Source organism: Lagopus leucura, unplaced genomic scaffold, assembly GCF_019238085.1.
Source record: "Lagopus leucura isolate 7727_CA_CO unplaced genomic scaffold, USGS_WTPT01 Super-Scaffold_100157, whole genome shotgun sequence".
Taxonomy (NCBI): domain Eukaryota; kingdom Metazoa; phylum Chordata; class Aves; order Galliformes; family Phasianidae; genus Lagopus; species Lagopus leucura.
Window position 1 is genome coordinate 4,248,864 of NW_024962334.1, and position 21,640 is coordinate 4,270,503.

A 21,640-nucleotide genomic window follows, 5' to 3' on the forward strand; every position below is an offset into this window, starting at 1 on the left:
ATGGCCATTCCTGAATAAAAACAGTCTCTGCCAATTTACAGCGCCATAGATTATAAACAAATCTGGCCCTCACTGAGAAGCAAACAGCTATTGAGTGATGCTGTATTGCTGTGGAATATCAAACCTGCCTGTGTGCTTCTTGTGAACGTGATGCTTTAAAAATCTAATTGGAAGGTTGAGCAGTGTAAAATGTAGAGCTAGGTTTGATTACAGCCACACAAGACTTTATCTGATGCTTGTAGCAAATATACAAGCATCAGCATTATGGCCATAAAATTAACTGTTGCTTTCAAACACGTTTCACAGTGTGTTTACTTACAAAAATATCTGTATACATACTAAAATAGTTTTCTCATTATGTGAAATCTAAAAACACACTGCTAGTAAAATCTGTTTTCTGTGTATGTAAACCAAACTCTTTAAAAAATGAGTTGTAAATGACTTTATTGTGTTAACTTGAAGCAAATGGTCTGGTATTTTGCTTAATGAACTTGCAGCATCATTTGTTCTTGAGGCAGAGAGGAATGGAAGGAAATAGCAATTATAATATTAACAAGTTATTTCTGTTGTCATAGTTGTGTTTGTGACACAAATTAAAGGAAAGGCTGTAAGAATAAGTTTAGTGCATGTGTGAGTATTCTCTCCTGCAGACGTATTTCTGTGTCTTGCAGCACTTCAATCAGACTGAGAACAGAAGATAGGGATAAAAGATTACAGCACAATAGAGGAGAAACCTGCTTGATCCCCGCCTATTCAAGTTAATTAGTTAATAGCATATTTTTCCTCCAGCCTTCTCCTGATGGATTTTGAAATGCATGCTTAAGGATGAGGGCCCAGTTCTCAGAAATAGAGATGCCAGAACATGATTTTGCATTCAAATTTTCAAGAATCTGAAGAGTTCTATTCACCTGAGATGACTACATTCATATGTGGATACTTCTTCCATTAGAAGTGTTGCTTCAATTATTTTATTTTCCTAACTGTGATATAATGTGGTAACTTCAAGCAGCAGAACTATTGAATATATATTCTACATGGCTCTAAAGGGATAAGTTGTGTTCCTATCAAATGATGTAATAAGTTTCCAGTAGTCACTAAGGAAAGTATTAAACACTACTGAAAACCTCTAAAAATCTTCAGCTTAGGCCATATATAATTTTTTTAAAGGTTTGGTCGAACAATTTCCTGTAAGGTTATAGGATGTGACAGAGGAATTTGGTTCCAGGGATCTGGATGAAGCTGATGTTCAGATGAATGAAAAGAAGATTGAGGTAAGTGTAGGAATACTGGCCTGATACTAACCTTGGGTAAAATAGTAAAACAGCTGAAATGGAATTTTGTTAAATGTTATGTAAGAGTATAATATAATTAATAATAATCAATATGATTTTACCTACATGTATGAGATTTTTGTTTGTGTTCCTTTTATTCTGTATGTAACTTATCCAAAAAATTCAATTTTTCAATTGTGTGCTACTGAATTTTATTATGCAGTGATTAAGGGAAAAGCTGAGCATTCAAGATTCCCTTCTGTAGCTACCATAGATTCAATTCTGCAAAGTTTGCCTTTCATTTCTACAGTTTTACCTATAGGTGGCATTTTGCAAAATCACCACTAAATAAAAAGAAACAAAAGATGTGGTTTTCCTGAGGGTAACACTACACAGTCTAGCAGAGAGCTATGAATGCATTACAGATTCATGTTCTGCCTTTTCATAAAATCTGCTCGCCGTATGTGAAACCTCAACGTAAGCAAAGATAAAGAGGAGTATCTTGTCATCCTGCCATATATATTGTACATTGCTAACTCATTTACCAGCAGAGGATATAGAAAGTGACCAAAGACAAAAAGTACCTTTGCAGTATTTTCATAGATTGATAACAAGAAATAAATTAAGAAATGTACATTTGAAATGTTGAAGAGATCTGAAAAGAAAACAAGTGATTATAGAGGCGCAAGGCTGTTAAATGAAGCAGCAGTGATAGAGGCAGTGGCTGATATCACACAGGGTAAAACAGATAAGAGGAGCATTTACTAGAAAAGACTAAATGAAAGAGAGCAGTTTCCAATTAGCAGGGGTAATTACTGACAGAAGTACCCCCTTGCCATTTTAAAAGGGATTTTGTCCATCAGTACTCTGATAATAACTCCTGATAATGGTAGTGATCTTCAAATGTCGAAAATGCTGAATATGATCTTGGATGGGGAAGAGTTTTTTCATTTAATATGCAGCTATTTTTATTAAGTGAAGTATTACATCCATGTGACTTTGTTATGAATATGTTTTATCTGCACACAGAGAACAGCTATTTAAGTATGATTATGATTATAAATTGAAGGAAATGTATCTTTTTGGTTTACATTTTTCACTCAATTCTTCTATGAGTAAAACCTGAGATATGGTGATATGAATGACAAAGTTTTGGTTCAATTTAATCAAGCAAGGCAATTTCTTACATATAGTTTTTTAACAAATGGCCAATAATTAAATTTTACAGACATAGCATGAAAGAACTGTGGAGCAGAAATCCACTGATTTGTATCTGTGGGAAAGAAAAAAGGGGACTATGAAGTTTAATCTATACACGTTTTATTTAACTTATTTGAAGCTAATTTATGCTTCATTGCTTAGAACACACTGGGAAGGTGACTACAGGATGCAGTGATTTATTACTATTATTTTTTGATCCACAACTGCTCTATTTTACCCACATCACAAAGATGTTCTGAAGCAATAATTAATTTGTAATGAGCACATGACCCTTTTTAACACAGTGCATAAGCATTTGGACTTTTAGATACCTACAGGCTCGGAAGATTCTAAGCAAACATTTTTAGTTCTTCTTAATACTTTTGTTGCAATGATGTACAGATGCATACTTTAGTTGTCCATCATGAACAGTAGTCTGGATAGTGTGGTGCTTATATATTGTCTTTGTTCGCTTGCTAGCTGAAGCAGTGGAATTTTATTACTGTGGATGGAATATTAAGAGTCCAAGCACTCTGGTCTTCTCTTAAACTGGATGCTACAACCTCCTGGCTGCCCCAAGTAAAGGCTACTTATTTGGTTTTGGGGATGTGTATTATTTAAGCTGTATTTTACACTTTAAATAAAAGCATGTGGTACATAGACTACAGATCGCTTGCTTCAATGAGAAGAGAAATGTTCTTAGCTGTTTCTAGGCAAAGCTTCCATTTACAGCCAGAATTATTTAACTTTTGAGCTGTATAGATCATGAATCCAAAACCAAATATACTAAAATTTTGTTCCTAAGGAAATTAAAATGGCTGTGGTTAATTTAGGTTTGGATCACTCTCTTGGCTGCTTTTGCAGATTTTAAATGTCTCGCTATTCATGTTAAGGGAAAGTCTTGGAAATCTTCTCTTTTTAATACTGTGCTACTATGTGGAAGAGAAAGTTGTGGTGAATGCCAGTACGTAACAAACTTGTTACTGTTCTTTTATTCCTGTGCTCCTTTATCAGCTTCGTCTGAATGTTACAGTTATGCTATTAAAACTCCTGTCCCTGAATTGATGCCTTGATGCCTATACACCTCAATAGGCTCTTTCTGTCTTTCAAGGGCATGCAGTCATTTACAGGAGACAGCTGATGGAGTGGGAGTTGTGGAAATTGGAGCTAACTGTATCATAGATAGCATTATATTTGGTCCTAAGGAATTGTATGATCCATGCCTCCATGCCTGCGAAGCCCCCTAGGAATTTTCCACTTAGAGAAGAGCATAATGTTTGGTTCATATTCTCACTGCACACTGAGGTTTTGTTAGTGCTTCTTCTCATAGGAACGGTGCTAGTAAATCTCTCCAGTCCTATCGTTCAACAACGTGCCAGCTGTCTGCTTTATTACATGGTAGATTGAGCTCAGTAAGTTAGTTCTGCACCCGATACAAGGATTTATCAATTTATATATTTCATACTTCATTAATTTTTGACAAGTGACTCAGCATCACTTTCAGGATGTAGGTTATATAGATCCAATCCACTCAGGTTGAGTTCGGCCCTTGCAACATGAGTCTTGAATACCGTCCTTCTCTATAGTCCTCTAAGCAAACTCCAAGCCATTTTTGGTTATAGGGGAGGTAAGCACTGGAGATTGTCCTGAAAAGGGGATGAGTATGAACTATTTATGAACATGAGCTAAAATAGAGAAATGCTTTTTCTTGAGTTCCTACCATTTTAATAGTTTTACATTCTGCCATCACTCAGCAGGAATGCTTTTCATTTTTCTTAGCAGAAACGAAGGGAAACAAGAGTTGCTACTCTTTCAGAAGATGTAACTTTATCTTTTAGGTCGTATTTCTGAGCTCCACCAACTTGAAACATCAAAGTTATTTTGCTCTGATAGTTGGCCAACTTATTTAGTCATCCCTCTAGACAAAACGTTTATCTGGATTTTTGGTCTGTAGCGTGGCTTGAATCTACGCTACCCAGATGTGTTTTCCTAACTTTATGCAATAGAATAAAGCAAACATACATACCCTTTTGAATACATCTCGTTATGACCAATAATGGACAAAACGAAGTTAAAACTATTAGATTTGACTGAACCAGAGCATGAACTTCAGCTGTATTACATCAAGGGAAAAAGATAAGTGTTTAAATTGAGATTTTTTTTTGAAAAGAAAATCTTATCAGGAAGCCTATCTTGGCTAAAATCAGTAAGAGCATTTGTTGCTAATTTAGTGGGGTGTGTTTGTGTGTGATTGCATATTAGCCTTGAAAAATGAGCTCTTTCTTCTTCTAACATAATTGAAGGTACTATTTGTTAATCCAAATATTATGCAGTAGAGCTATCCATAAACTTTTGCTCATAATATATATATATATATATTTTTTTTTTTTTTCTAGACTTAAAATAGAGAGGGATGCAAAGTCAGTTATCACATTTCAGAGACCTAAGCTCACCCACCTGACAATTGCTCTCTTTTTTTTCATCTGTTCTCCCAGTCAGTAGGTCCCTGATGGAATCAGCTGCCTGTTAGAATAAAGAAAGACGGGGAATGAAAAGTTTGCTTACGGAAGGTTGCAATAAAAATGCATACATTTCTGAGCATTTGGTGATAGGTTGTTTTACATTTTTTTCTTCATGGAAGAAAAAGTCTGTCTTCTGGAAAATAGAGTTAAATTAAATTTGAGCCTTTCTGAAGTACTTCTAAAGACTGAGAAAGCTGAAAAATATTATTTCTCCTTTATGGCCAGGCTGGCCTGAACCATCTTGTTTTTCTGTCAGCAGACAATGTACCACATAGATAGTGAGGCCAGGTAAAAAAAAAGTGTTCATCTTCAAAAATTGGCAAGTGTGTTACACAGGTGTTCTTTCACAGGAGAATTAATCCTAAACTAATACTGGAAGGAGTTTCTTTATTCTATTTATAAGGTCTTCTGTCTTTTGGGTCTTCATTTACTTTGAGAAAAAGAGGAATGCTGTGGGATGTGAGTAAGAGTTAGCTGATGTCCTATTGAAAATACAGAATCCAAAGACAGGTTAAAAACATTTGCGTGTACAACTTTGAACTGTTATAACTGTTGGTTTCTTTTTTTCTCTGTAACAATTCTCAAAGGCTGTTTATAACTTTGTTTTGAAATGGATTCTAGGATGCCATATAGACTCACATGTATGTAGAGATGTAAGAGGAGAATGATGCAGAAATGTTATGATGAATAATTAAGCTCCAGTACTACAAATTCACGTATGGTGGTGTTTATTTTATTGGATATCAATCCGTAGCCATGTGAGACAATCTACTGACATAATACTGTATTAAAGTCACTTTTACATATTAAAATAATTTCTAGCTTTGCAGCTTCTCTTAATTTGAACATAAGAGAAACAAATTTGGGGGACAAGTATTTGTTTTTTATTTTCACTTATTTTCTAATTTCTAGGTTTCAGTGGCACTGTTGATGGTGTGGCTGGGGCAGGTGCAAGTGTAAAGAAAACTTCACCTGATTTTGTTCCTGTGGTCTTTGTTCTTGTGAATTAGCAGAGCATTTCAGGTGGGAATTCTCTTAATTTCTCAGTTGGAGAAGAGAGTTGGAAAGAAACAAAGAAAGAAGGTGCAGTTGCAGGTGTGCAGAAGAATGGGAATCGTTTGCTTGGTCCTTGTCCAGAGCACAATGAAATCAGTGACCTGATTTAGGTATGCTGTTTTGATCACCACCTGGAAAGCTGACGTTGAATAGACTGTGGTGTTACTTCAGATGGTTTCTTTTTCTATTTTCTTTCTTTTTCTGTAGATGAAGGATCCCAGGGCTATGGTAACTACTTTGTTTCTTTATTATGGGATTTATATTAGGAGTATGAATGTTGGCATAGAAATCAAATATCTTATGGAATGAGTTGCATGTCAGAAGATGATAGGAGTTATTTTCTGAGTAGTTTGGCATTATTGTGTTCTCTGTTGCGCTTCATCTGTGGAGAAATGCCAGAATAATGTTTGAAACATATTCTTTTGGCACCTTGAATGAGCACTGAATTTTTACTTACACTGAAAGTCTGGTTTGAAACCTTTCTTTCCACCTTTCTTCTGTTAAAGAACTCCCATCTCTTTTAATTTTAGTCGAGTTTAATGTAGATTGTTTTTTGCCTGAGTTTTACAAAACCTGCATTTCATCACAGTGTTCCTTTGTTTTGAAATAGCTATGCTTCTTTCAGAACAAAAAGGAAGAAATTATGGAAAAACCCTAATTCAAAGACAACGTATTCAAACAAACGTCTCACATGTTTTTGGATCTCTGTACTTCAACTTGAAAAGTTTGCTTTATTTCCAAACGTACTGGCACGTGTTCTCAAGATTATACCAGCAGAGAAGTCCTACAAAATGTCTCAAAACAGTGAGAGATGTCCTGAAATTGGTGTTGTGGTTAAAAGTTTGAGCTTTTAATTAGCCAGCCAGCCATTTTCTTTGAGTGCTGTGTTTAAAATTGGTTTCCTGGTTCACTGAAGGAACTGGGGCTGTTCAGTCTGGGGAAGAGGAGGCTGAGGGAAGACCTTGTTGCTCTCTTCCAATACCTGAAAGGTGATTGCAGCGAGAGCGGGGTTGGTCTCTTCTCACTGGTAACAGGTGAAAGGGAAACTGGCCTCAAGTTGTGCTAAGGTAAGTTTATGTTGGATATCAGGAGAAACTTCTTTACAGAAAGGGTTGTTAATCACTGGAATAGGTTTCCCCAGGGAGGTGGTGGAGTCACCATCCCTGGGTGTGTTTAAAAACCATTTGGATGTGGTGCTCAGGGACATGATTTGGTGGAGGGAAGTTTGAATTAGGGCAGTATGGTTAGGTTGTGGTTGGACTTGATGATCTTTAAGGTCTTTACCAATCTGAGTGATTCTATGATTCCACTTTATTCTTTTAATTCAATCATTCTGAACCTTACTGTTATTTCCAGACAGTGTTAGCAACTACAGTGTTTTCTAATCATTTTAAATTGTGTATTAGCCAAACTGGATGAGGAATTTTGGATATTCTCTCAGGTTCAATAAAAGCAGAAGTGCCAAAATTGCAAATGGCATTGAGTGGACAAATGCAATATATTGGAATTTAGCTTAGTATTTCAGTGTCTTAACTGACCTTGCTGATTTGTTCAATATTGCTACTCATGAAAGTGTTCAGAGCATAATTTGCTGGAATTACTTTATTACTATCCAAATGGAAGAATATCTCTACAGTGTGTTAGTTGGATTTGTTTTTATTAACCTGTTAAAGGTTTGTTTGTCTACAACAGGTTTATTGTTTCTAATGTTTATAATAAAACATAGACAAGCCTGATTTAGGAGATACATGGTTTAGCATGTAATTTGTGGGAAACAACAATGATTTTTGGGTTTATTGTTGATTTCTAAAGCTAGTTTTGTATCAAACATACTGCAAACTCCTTTTTTTTCTTCTTCTACTGAATGCATGTGCCTAATCACACTGAGTGTAGTTTTCTTTAAGAGGATGAAATACTGCCCTTACTGAGTCAACGCAACTTTTCCACTGGTGATGGTAAAGCTTTGGTTTTGCCCACTGAGTTTTGCTGTGTGTGAATTTTTGCAGAAGTGGGATCTAATGCATGGGTGTCCATCCTTTTGGTTTGCCCAGGCCACGTTAAGTGAAGAGAAATTGTGTTGGGTTGCCTATACATAGGTTGCTTTGAAAGTAATGCCTCCTATTTATTTCCATGGAAACTACAGCAGATACAAAGAGCACAGTAGCACTATTTGATTGAACAAAGTCTCAGCTACAAAATGCTACTTTCCTTCAGCAGTGGTGTCAAATCATTGTTGTTGTCACTGCTGAAATGCACGACCCACTGTGTTCACATCCGCTGCTCAGTTCCATAAATGCCTTTGTGTGCCATTTTTTCTGCATGGAGAAGTTCAATTCCCCATCTTTGTTTCACATGCACTTCTATGTCAAATGCTGTTTTGTCATGCAGCCCCTCTACTGCCATCAGTTGCACGGCAGCAAAATGTAATGGAATATTAGTAGGGAGGTTCAATCTTAACTGCTATACCGCCAACATCCACTTCTGACATCCTGAGCCAACATAATAAAATAGGAGGCATTACTTTTGGACCATCTCTCTTAAAATAGACCATGTAGTTAATAATTAATTTAAAAAGAATTTTAATTTTTAATATTTTTATTAAAATGTTAAAAAAAGAGAAATAAAAACATAAAACTGGTGGGCTATTTGACATTGTTTTTTGTGGTGCTGATGCCTCACTCTGGTTTGATGGTTTTTAACCATTTGTTTGCCCTCGCAGCTTACTTTAAGATACCAAACATGCAGCTCTGCTGTTTAAAGTTTGTTCCTCAGTTGTAAAATATTTTTGTCATCATTACATAATACCATGTATTTAATGATACAAACCAAGCCCTCCACCTCTCTGTCTCCATTTAGCTAATGCTTGGCTCTATTTTTTTAATACACTGCTGCCAATTCAACCACAGCTTCACAGTGAAACTCTTGTCTTCAATGTTCATTGGCTATCAGCGATTCTTTGACATATCTGCACGTTATTTGGCACATCTGTACACTTAAATGGAACTTCTGTTTCGATGGGGGAAGTGAAGGATGCACTGTAACTCACCGACTTGTTGGGGTTTGTACCAGATGCTATTTCACTCAGATAAGCTACCAATGTTATATCTCCACATTTAAATTTTGATTTGCGGTGTAGGACTTGCTTCTACACGTGTTGGGAAGTAGCATAGATATTTTGGAGTATACTGCAACTTTCGACATTCTTTCATGAAAAACATTTTGCTCCATCTTGATATTTAATAATTGTACCAAATAATAAGCAGTTACTCACATGTAAAACTGGTAATGTTATAGATAGACTGTTCAGAGCAGGTGTGGTGTTAGATGCTTAAATACTTCCTTGTTCTTATAAACTTCAGTAGTTCGTCTGGTTTTTAGAGAAAGAAACTCTTAAAGAAATCAAGCAAATGGAGAACAGCGAATTAATCAAATCTAAATGTCCTTAACTGGAACCGTTGCTTCAGACAGAAGAAATATTATAGGCAACAGAAGTTCTTTTCTGGTACTGTGAATAAGCCACAGTATTAAGTAGCATAGAGAGATTAAATAAAACCAGTAAACTGGCAAAAGTAATGGAAGAAAGCACTTTTTTGACACTACGTTTTTATTGTTCAGACAGAACTTTTCAATATTAACTTGTGTGTGAAGAGCAGCCTTTTTAAACAAAGGGGAATATGAATGTGCTCAGTTTAATTAGTTCATAACCATTTTTATGTAGAACTAACAATGTCTACTAGCAATGCTTGGCTAAATGCTTTACCCAGTAAAAACATATTTCCTTTGGAGTAAGATGCTGTTGATCCATCAGGATTTTAACTTGTGTTTAAATGCATTAACAATCAGGTGTGTTTACCTAATGTACTCAGGTGAGTGGGGTTTTGAACCCTCTAAATATTTTGTATTCACCTTCAACAAACTTTTTGATTAAAGCAGGATGTATTGATACGTATAAAGACTAGGGAAATAGAAACTTGTGAAGACACAGCTCTAGGCTGTCTGACCGAGTTTTCTGAAGAAGAAGAAAGAAAAGGATTAGACTTTTTTTTCCTATTTTCAGTTGGATCTTTTCATACAATTTTGTCTTTGGATTGTTGAAAAGATAGGGACATTATCTAGATGTATATTCTTATTAGTATCATTGTCCCTATTTCTATAAATGAAAGAAACTAGTTGCAGCATGACTCGGTGATAGTATATCTCTTTGGTTTGTTAAGGTAAAACAGCTTTATTACATGTGAAGCTTCAAACAAATATTCGAAGTATAAACAGTGCATCCATCCGGCTTTCAAAGAGCGTTTGAGCTGCCTGCTGACTTAATCTGTAATCTGTGTTGTGCTTGTAGGCAATACTGCTGCTTGGCAAGTTCCAGTTTAGGAGAAGGTGCTGTTGAGGTATTAGTGATAATTCTGTCATGGAAATAACATAGAGAAAAGAAATCTACACAACATCTCCTGCAATGTCGAGCGTTTCATTAATATAGCTTTTCTAGTTTTCAGAAGCACAGATTGCTGTACTAACTCCTCATAATGATCAATTATTTCATGCTTGTTTTGGGAGATAATCCAGATAATGGACCGTAGCTCATAACGCTGCCTCTTTCATCTCTCTGCTCTCTTCTCAGGGCCGGGTCATGTTGGGCTTCACTTGAAAGTTGAGTATTTGGTGCCGATGTGAACTGATGCTTTGCTGTCATCACAGTGGGGCTGTACAATGGTTTCAAAACCTTTGGCCATGGTTAGTGAAATTGGGGGCATTCCTATCTGAGTGGGATAATTGTGGCCTGAGGTACTCAACCCTGATGCACGTTCTACATTTGTGCTGTGGGGTTGTGGGAACGCCGCAGTGGTAAAGTGCAGGAGTGAACACAGTTATTTGTCTTGGTGACAGAGGGCTAGATAAAGATCACTTTCTGACATGGATCTCTGTGCCTGCATTCCATAAAGCCTCGGTCACTTGCAAAAGCTGTGTGCACAATGGTCGCTGAGTGAGAAGGGCTGCACTGAGATCCAGTCTGCTAGTCACCATTCGCTTTCTTTGCAAACTGCATTGAGAATTGCCCCTAAGAAAATAGTTTACTCCTAGAATAAGGATATTCAGAATTTTATTAATTAAGCTGATATGATTGCTACCACCTTGTCTTATCTGTTGTAAAGGTTTGCTTTACTGCTGCATTAGCTTTTGTGTAGGGCTGCATACCTTCTATAAGATAAGCAAAAGGACTTGTAGGATTAAAGAATTGATTTTAAATGCTTGCTTGTTCCATGTGAACTAAGATATGTGATGGAGACCTCTTAAAACCACGAGAAGAATGTTCTATTAGATGTTGATATAGATGTAGTTGTTGAATTGTATTTCCTTTTCTAAAATGAATGAATGTAGGAAATGGTGAAGTAGAACAGTGCTGAATGTCCTGTTACAATAGGAAGGAACAAGTAGTCATGGGAATTCTCAGCTCTGTATTTTTTTTGTGCTTTCTGTGCATTAAAATTTTACTTATGAGGATTTAGCTTTGCTTTAAAAATAAGCTGGAAGGGGCTGGACCAATTAGGTACTTCAGCATGAATGATTCCATATTAAATTTGGAACAATTGCCAGAGGATACCAATGAGCTTGTGATCACTGCTTTTGCTTGTATAATTCTTCCTTAGTACTGGATAGCTGTGTTCTGAAACTAGATGGGGAGGCTTTGTGCATTAGTTCACTGTGGAGTACATGATAATTGTCTTGATAATTCATCATCCTTGTGTCTGGTTCAAAATAATTACACTTCTGATGCTATTTTTCTTATCTTAACACATTTTGCACAGAAGACTATCTCTTAAATGCAATATATGAAGCATAAAGGGATCCTGTTTTTCTTAATACCAAATCTCTGCTGTCTTCTGCTACCTGATTTCTACTGAAAATAAAGTTACTTCGAATTTGCTAGAAGCTGAACCCATTGTGTTAGAAATAGATGAGAATAAGAACAGTTGGCTGAAGTTTCATCTGTGGTGAACAGTTATGTTTTTCTTGGCTATTTTCAAAAAGAAAAACAAATTGTCAGTCAAATTTCCTGTTCTCTGTTTTTGGAATCTGGCATAAAACCAGTGAGAGTCTTCAATCCCTATGGCGCTTGGTTCTCCAAGAAAATATACTACCCACTCAAAAGAAAATTGTCTGGAACTTCATGCTCATTCCTGCATTTAAGAAAAAGGGGAAAAAAAAAAAAAATTCTTAAATTTCCTGGTCATTTAGTGTGGTCTTTTGTAGTTTTGAAATTTTATTTGGAATGAACCTGGGGTAATTATGTTCGTGATTGCTTTAGAGAATTTATCTGGGTATTTTGCAATCTTTTTTCTAGTACTGGTGGATGTTAAAGCACTGCCCCAAAATATCTTTAATTATGTGGTAATAATGGGGAGATGTGGCATTTATTTATTTACTTATTTTTCAAACTTGAATTGCCATTAGTGTGCAGTTTTCAAATCCTTGACAATCTTGAAATATCCACTGAGAATGAAATAGTATGGAAAGTCCTTCTGAAAATGTGAGAAATGCTCCGTACTTGGAAACACTTGCAATTGAATATCAGTAATAGTGCTAATGGCTGAAGTTCTTAAGAGATTACAGAAATACTTCTAGATTTCAGGCGTACCTTTGCTAACTGTGAATGTGAAACTTAATAAAACTCTGTTAAGAGCATGATCTTAACTTAGACATTAGTTCTTCTCTACGTTTCTCTTTCTTTTTAACAATGTACTTTCATTAGTAATGAATAACTGACCTGTGCTTTCCTGTAGAGATGTGAACACAAGGAGAATTTGGTGAGAAGAGGTTAAACAAAAAAGGCTGTAAATGAAAGATACGTTTTGATCAGTTGTAAAAATATGTAACAAATACCATACTTTCCATTTCAATACCTTTTAGATTTTTTTATTTCTTTCTGCCACCTTCCTTTCTTCCATTACTTTCATTACTTTCCAAAAGAAGCTTGCCATAACTTAAATATTTTTTAGGTAACTTTTTATTTGGCAGCTCTGTGATATTAAAGCACAAGGAGAAAGACAAAGCCAGTGATAGGCCTCATACACTATGGAAAGTTTCTAGTTTTCATTTGGACTAATTGTTTGTGTTTAACCTACGCGTTGGGCTGCCACTTGCCATATATTTCTGTTCCTACCCTGTGAAGATATGAGAGAGTATGAGGCTTAGTTATTTTAGTTCTGATAGCCTATCAGAAATGAGCATCTCCTTTGTTTGTTGTTCTAGAATAGAAAGAATGCAAATTCTGAAGTCAAGACTCCTTGAAGTAAGACACCAGGTAGTAACTTCTCTTTGTTTAGTTTCTGTTGTATCCAGTACTGTGTAAGTGTTAAGCATAGGACCGAGTGAGAGGCCATGGAGGAATTCATGAGTGACTCAGCTTGGAGGATGTCCTTCACCTCTGTTGTGTAACGGGGGTTCCAGCAGTTGTCACACAAGCACAATGACTTTTCTCTCTTCTTCAGCCTTACTGACATGACATTAGGTGAGCTTGTATCCAGGAGGAAGATACAACTTCATTCTAATTTCCAGAAACTGTGAATTAATCCATTCTGCTATCCCATCTAATAACTGTATTTTAGGGACGTCATCAGCATGTTAAGTTCATTGTATCATTATTCCCAACGGTTATTTAACATATATATTTATATTTATTTACATGTATATATTTATTTAACATGTATTTTATTCCCAACGTTTTTGAATGCATCTTGCACAGGAAACGTGATAAGATATTTGAAGGCTGTTGTTTGGCTGCAGAGAACTTGTGTGCTATTGTTGTTTGTGTCTTCTGTGAAGATGGAGCTGTGAAGATGTATACAATCAGTGGCTGTGCTGGTCACTTGCAGCTCATGTGGGGGTGCTCCACAATGATGAATTTGTTACACAGAATCACAGAAAAGTAACCATGCTGTGGAACTGCACCTCTTGCAGGATGATGAGGTAGATGGAGCACCAGGGCTTTGCTGGCTGTGTTACTATTGCTTTCTTATAAGCACCTTCGGTCATTTTGTTTTTTACTATTAGAGATTCATTTCCCACTTCTTCATGCAGTTAGCTGGACTTGTCTCTTCCCTTCCCCTGATTTATGCAATGTTTGAATTATAAGTGTCCTGTGGGTTCTCCGTTTTATTTGGAAATGTAGCATTTTACAACCTAAAACAAAAGCTATCAACACATTTTGTTTGAAATGCTTCATATTTATAGTTCCCTAAAATTCTCTGTTGCCTTTATCTTCCCAGTCACATGGGAACTTGGAGGGAACACACACACACACACACATCTCTAATGGCAGTGTTGCAGATTTAAAAATAGTTTTCCTCCACCAAATGCTAACAGCTGGTTGGCTTTGTTTCCAGGCTAAAGATGCATTGTATAGTATTTTCATTTACCCGTTGTTGCCAAATGCTAATGGATCGAGTTTTACTTTGTAAATTCTTCTGTGATACTAATTACACTTCGGCAGTGTTTCTGGGAGGCCTTTCACAACTCTAGTCAAGCACCTATTGCCCCATTTCACAGATAAGTCACAGAAGGAGAAAGTGGATGAGGGGAAGTGTTTTGAGTTGATTTAAATGATGGAGAAGATAATCTGCACTGCACAAACCAAGGATTGTTTAGGCAACGTGAAGATCTTGGGGCATTCAAGAGAGAGGTGTCATAAATTGTGCTCCCACCCTACAATAAACCTCTTAACTTTCTTCGGTACCTTTAGCTGAATTAAATCAGTGCAAGTACCATGGGGAATCTACTGTTGGCATATTGAAATGATGACAACTGCATATTGAAATCACTCTCATCTTCATTAGTGAGTGGTGAAAAATGTCGAAACGTTTCAAGAAAGAAGGGATTTTTGACAATGCTTTTCAGCAGCATCCATTGTCACACAGTGGTGTGAGTGCTCATCTACAATGAGAAGTTATTTCTGAAATGAGTAGGATGTAGTAGCTTTTCTACTTACAACCCCCACTTTGTGCCGAAGTACTGAGTTATCTTACCATCTTACAAGAAATGAATCTGCCATTTTACTGTATTTTATAAAATAATTTCAAAATCTGCGTGGCAGTTATGTTAAATCAGTATTGCTGTCGTAAACAGGATTCATACTGTTTACATTTTGGCATAAATGCAGAGACAACTAGTGCGAAACACAGACCTGGGAGTTAATAAAGTAACAGATGTCTGTTGTGTTCATGTGGAAATAATTATATATTGCATTCTTAATGGAATAAAATCAACATATTGTTTTTGATTAATACAGTAGGCTTCCTGGTCATACAGGGATTAGCATCATGTGTGGTATAAACCTGAAAGTTAGTTTATCATGTATTATGTGGTGTGGTGGGGATCAGTTTCAGAAATGCCTCAAGAATACACACTAAACAGAATCCTTTCGACATTGACTGTAGTACTAGATAGATTAATTGTATTGCCATATGGACTTGAAATTACCTAGGGTATACAAAGGAAAAATCTAGATAAATGATAATTCATTTAATAGCCTGTGGTTTGTGTTTATGGAAAACAGAATTCCTCAGGACCTTCTAAAGGAAAATAAGAGTGTGCCAAATGTAATTTCAGTGTTGAGTGTTCACGGATGGTAAAATTATACTTAACAGAAGTTTGTAATTATTGCAGGTAATAGCTCTAGCAGATGCAGCAGAAGAAAATCAAGCCAACATGTTCCAGGCATTCACAAAGTTGAAAAGTGCCACCCATCTTGTGATTTTGCTGATTGGCCTATGGCAGAAACTCAACGCTGATCAAGTTGCTATTATGGAAGCTACATTTTTGCCACTTGCAGAAGATACACAAGAGCTGGTAAGAATCTAAGAATCTGTAAAAATTACATGAAAAATGCCAATTTAAAGGAATTTCTCTGTGTTCTTTGTTGAGGATTGTTTTGGGGTGGGTTTCTTTTTTTTTTTTTTTTTTTTTTAAGTGTTTAAGTAGGATTCAGATGCAAACTACATCATTTCACAGAGAAGCTGTAGTAGTAGAACAGTTCATGAAAAAATAACAGTTAATTCCTACTTAACAAATCCTTTCTATTAAGACAGCTAGGACTATCTGCCATAACAACTCTGGCTTGCGTTAGTGCTAACAATTAGATGGAAGCTAACAGAATAGTTCTAATTTTTTAAAGATTAATAGGAATGCTATGTGCTATACGTACATGTCTGTGTACTTGCACACACACATCCATACAATCATAGAATTCTTAGGAGGGGGTTTTTTATCTGGTCATCTGGTCCAACTACTGTGCAATGAACCAGAGCTCCCACAGCTAGATTAGATTGCTCAGAGCCTAGTCCAGCCTGGCCTTGAATGTCTCCCGGGGTGAGGCATCCATCACATCTCTAGGCAGCCTGTTCCAGTGCCTCAGCACCCTCATTGTAATAGACTTTTTCCTTATATCCAACCTAATTCTCCTCTCTAAGTTTGCAACCATTTCCTCTTGTCCTATCATCATAGACCATGCTAAAGAGTCTATCCTCTTCTTTTTTGTAAGCTCCACTTTAGATACTGATTCCAGTATAACAACTGTAGTGAATAAGCATGTACACACAGTCACATGATTAATCATTGGCCATACTTTGTCCTTAGTGTTTTTCTGCTGGCTCATATAATGGACAAAATTTATCCAAAGAAATTACCATGCCTAGATAACTTGCTTATGTTCTTCTTACCATAGATTGTTTGACGTCATGTAGATACTTTGCAAATTCTCCTCTGACGTAATAAGTATGACTTGGTGAGATGATGTAAAAAAATTTGGAGAATTTTCTGTATTAAAAAAAAATACTCTTCTTTGCTATAAGGTCCCCAGCTAAATTATACTGCTTTAGTGGAAATAAGAAATATTCAAAGCTCTTAAGAACTAAAGATTAATATTCAGCGAGCTTTAAATCCAGCCATCCACTGGATTCTAGGATAAAGTACTTAAACTAGACTTAAACTTACAAGATCTATTAATGCACCTCTTAACAGTTTCTTTTAGGTACCCAAAATTTGAAGTATACTGCATAACTGTTTTTCACAGACAAATATAAGAAAATAAAAAATTCTCTTAGTACACTCTAATTTTAGTTATATTGCTCTGCAAAGAACTTTTGCAATATGTGGTGAATTCAGACTTCAGTACATACCCAGAATACTTAGAATGGTTTGTGGCTATTTTAGAAAGTTTGTGCTGTATTCCAAGTGGACTACAAGTGGTCTACAATTTCAGCTGGGAAAAAAAAAGTATGTTTTGGCATTTTACATGATATTGACCCATACAAGACAAAAAGAAACAGTTTTAATGAGACTTGCTTTGGATTTTGGGCTCTTTTAAACTTGAAAATTATGCTGCACAACTGAGAGGTGTATGTACTCATATGAATGGGATTGAAAGATGATTCACACGAGTCTCATAAAAGCCCAAACAACCACCTTTTGCATGACTCTCTTTTATTTTGCCATCGAAGATCACATTGTGTTTGACACATTTTGGTAAATCGTGGGGAAATCTTTTGCATATCTATAATATAAGTGTATATAATATATAATATAAGATACCAGCTCGATATGTCTCAATGTCATTTCAATATAGTGGTTCACAAGAACCCACGTTGAAGCTGTAAGACCCCACAAAAATACTGTGAAGGTGTTCATCCCTTAGAGCAGCCAGGATGAAAAATGTAAACCTGCAGTAACTGGAGGTGGAAATTGAAATGGAACCTTTACAAAGTATTGAAACACTTCGCCATATTGAAGTTGTTACGGAACCGCCGAACTCTGAATGTAATTTAAGGAGAAGTTAAGTTAGGCAAGGCAGGGAAGGGGGGAAATCTTATGGCATAAAAATGGTTTTTATGGACAGAAGCTCCTAGCTGGCGTTCCCGTTTCCTTGCAAGCAGTTGAGTGGAACTGTAATGAAAGAAAGTACTCTAAAGGACTTTATTCACTCAAACAGTTCTGCACAATGGCTTGTTGTATTTTTATTTGGAGGAATGTCTTAGAAGATAGTTTGGGTGCAATGTAGCTTTCCAGAGTATTTTCTGCTTTGTGAACATTAAATTATGAAAGTGTTGTTTTTTTTTTTTTAAATAAAAGGGAAATGTTTAGAATATACTGTTACTGTAAAAAGAAATGCTTCTCTGACCATAACATCAACATTATTCTCATACATGCCATTCCATTTAGAACAGATTGCATCTTGTTTTCTTGACCTTGCAGTCACTCCAGTCTGATATTTAGCAAATAGAAAAGAGATGTTTTGAGTTCCCATTGTCAACAGTTTTTTTAATATAAATTGTCTGCTACTACAAATGCTTAAGAAAATGTAAAATTGTGTTTTCTTGTCTACAAAGATAAAGCAACAGTAATACTACAAGTTTTCAAAATGAGGTACTCAAAATGAAGTCAGGCTTTTCCTTTGTATTTTAATGATGTGATCAGTAGGCTTCTGAGAATACCTCTGATTTTTTCCATTCTGTTGTGTTTTCTAACAATTTAATGCATATTCTAGGAATACCTGATTTTAGGCATGATATATTTTATTTCCTGAAGTAAATTTCTAATTTCTAATTAAGCTTTTCTTAAATTAAGCTGGCTGAAAGGATTTCTCTTGTTTAGTACTGGAAATCTGTGGGCATCCACTGTTTTTAGTGATTCTTTGATGAATATCACAGGGTCTGGGAAGCAAAACATTAGAACTTGCATGAGATCTCTCAGATCTCTGCTTTTGTCCAGTGAGTTAAATAAGGAGCTGTTCTGTCAAGGAACTTATGTGTAGATTTGTTCCAATGTACTTTTTTTTTAAACTATTGCAGTAGTCCACATTCAAAATATAGAAATATATATTGCCAGTATTTCTGATCATGGTGTTGCAGTTCCATGCAAACTGTACTTTAAATAGTGTATCTGATTAGGATCCTGGGTTGGCTTCATCAGCTGTCAAAATGTCTGACAGAATATGGCAGAGTTGTTTTGGTGACAGAAGAACCCGTGATCAATGTAAGAATATTGATGGTTTATCAGAGGTTTTATTATGCATATAAAGCTGTTCTGTAATATTCAGGAATTAACTTAGGCAGGGACAGCAATTTGAATTACTAAAAAACCTGAAAATGTCAAGGAACATTTTAAGGGTTGTTTTTCAGTCATTTTGCTAAGCTGAGTCATCTGAATGAAACTTGAAAAATGCTGAGTTTGTGATAGATTGATAGTATGTTAACAGCAGAAAATCCTTTTGGGAAGGCAGAGAATTCATCCAAGCTAATTTAGAGGGTTGAAGGGTTCACATCACACATGATAGCTTTGGTGGAATGATTGCAAGGTGTTTGGATTGACTGATTACTCAGTTGTCTGATCACTCAGCTATTAATACTTTCTTTTTGTTTAACATACTCCAAGTGGAATACATTTTTGTTGATATTAATGTTACAATTTGAGGATTGATGGAGTGCCCTCAACAGTATAGCCATCATTGGTAACTTCACTCAAGAATAAATGTTTTCATAGTTCTCTTGATGTTACCAAATAATGCCAGAAATGCTTTTCATTTCTCAGAATCATCCCTTTGTAGTACCATTCATTATACTGTAGCTAATAATAGCTGTAAATTGGCTTTGAGGAAGTGTGCTTTAATCTGCTTTTATTTACATTTGATATCATAGCAACCAAGTAAATGTCTGTATTCTATCTTAACTTCTTATTAAGCTGTAATTTGGAAAGAAAAAATAAATGCCTGTGAGTAAAATGCATCTATTTATATGACTCTGTGATCTAGTTTAATAAACTGAAATTAAGGACTATAAATTTACTTGTATAGTGTTGATTGATAAAATAGAAAAATAAACTTTAGCCAATGATGAAAAAGAAAAGCATGAGCAGAAAAGCACAAAGTGCCTTGAAGGAGTCATAGGAGTTAGTATCAAAATCATCTCTGATTTCTTTAAGAAGATGTTCTGAATGTAAACCACCAGAAAAAGATCAGTAATTTGGAAAAGCTGGGTAGTCTGCTAGGCTTTATGCATGATAGCAAAGGGATTTCATTGTAGACTTCTTGAATAACAGAAAATTTCAGTTTGGAGAAAGAAGAATCCTTTACTGACTGAGAATTCCTAAGATTAAAGATAAGGTTAATTCCATAATTCCAGGAGGTCTGATTCTGTCAAGACTAGCAGTATCCAACTTGTTCTTATTTGTTTATTTTTTTCCATTAATATTTATAACTGCTGGGACTTTGAGCCAATAATTACGTCTTTGAGAAGAATAATTTTCCTGAACCCTAATTCTTAGAATTTCTAATAAATTGTCACTTCTCAATAATTCTGTAATTGGAGTATAGACCAAGATAGGTCTTAGTATGGTAAAATACATCTGCAATCAATTCTTATATATCTCATTTTCTATACTTTTTCTGTCTTTTCTAATTACTTTTGAAATGCAAAGCTCCAACTATGGAACAGACAAATATTTTAAAATAGGCTGGGGTATTTTAATTACGTTGCTTGCAGTGAGTTAGCACCAGTTGTGTTGCTTGCAATGAGCTAGTACAAATTGTCATTTGATACTTTGTAAATGAACAAAAAACCCCAAACTCAACCAACCAAACCAGAATAAAAAACAGCAACAACAAAACCACTACGTGATGGACAGTGACAACTAGTAATTTGGAAGTATATTTCCATGTAATTGTATCGAGATCCCTTGTTTGTCTTGAACAGACACATTGATAGCAGATACCCTTTTTCCTCCTGCTCTTCTGTCCAGAAACAGAATGAATGATACAGCAAGAAATACGTAGTTTTTGTGGGAAGGGCTTGTGGTATTTCTTTCCTTGCTTTCCAGCTGGTAATAATAATTTACATTAAACTCTGCCCATCTATCACTTAAAAAACAAACAAACAAAAAATATTAATGGGCAAGTGTTTTCCTTTCAAAAGCAAAGCCATTTAATGGTATCATTCAAGAAGACATCTAGGCATCCAAGTCTGTCAAAGGTTGGGAAAAAAGGGCTAGTGGGTTTTAAATGCAAAATTGACAACATAAATTGAAGGAATGTAGAGATTTTTCTTGCTAAACATAATCATTTCCATAACAAGAAAGTCATCCTCTATCTGAAGCATAGTTTTGGCTTAGGACACCATAAGTGAGGGGAAGAAGGTGGTGTAGGAATGAGATTTCACACTCTTCCTTGGCAGGGAAGGTCCTGTATGAGGGATAGAGGTTAAAACAGTACTTGTGGTGCCTGAAGCCTGTCAGTGTCTTTTGCTCAGGTATGTGCATGCGACCAGCTAGAGAACAAGAGAAATAAAAGCATGGCTCATATTCCAACCTTCTTCGTTTTCGTGTATTCATATAGGAGTTCACCAGAATGCTGAGAAGACCAGTCTGTTTTACTACTGTCAAAGGGACAGGGCTGCAGAAGAAACAATTAGACTTAGGGTTCTAAAACCACTGAGGCAGTGCGAATTTGATGGGTAATCATTTTTACTTTGCTTTTATTTGTGGTCCCTTAAAAACAGGGTTTCAAACTGATTGATTACCTGTGAATTTTGTGATGTTGAGAAACAA

General features: G+C 35.8%; 1 protein-coding gene across 1 annotated transcript in view; it reads left to right on the forward strand.

Annotated features, from left to right (window-relative positions):
- The window catches only part of BBS9 (Bardet-Biedl syndrome 9), a 273,671-nt gene that overhangs the window by 106,029 nt on the left and 146,002 nt on the right, over nucleotides 1–21,640 (forward strand). The window contains exon 20 of the mRNA XM_042888262.1: nucleotides 15,713–15,895. Coding sequence (XP_042744196.1) covers nucleotides 15,713–15,895 — 183 coding nt within the window. The remainder of the gene's footprint in view (nucleotides 1–15,712; nucleotides 15,896–21,640) is intronic.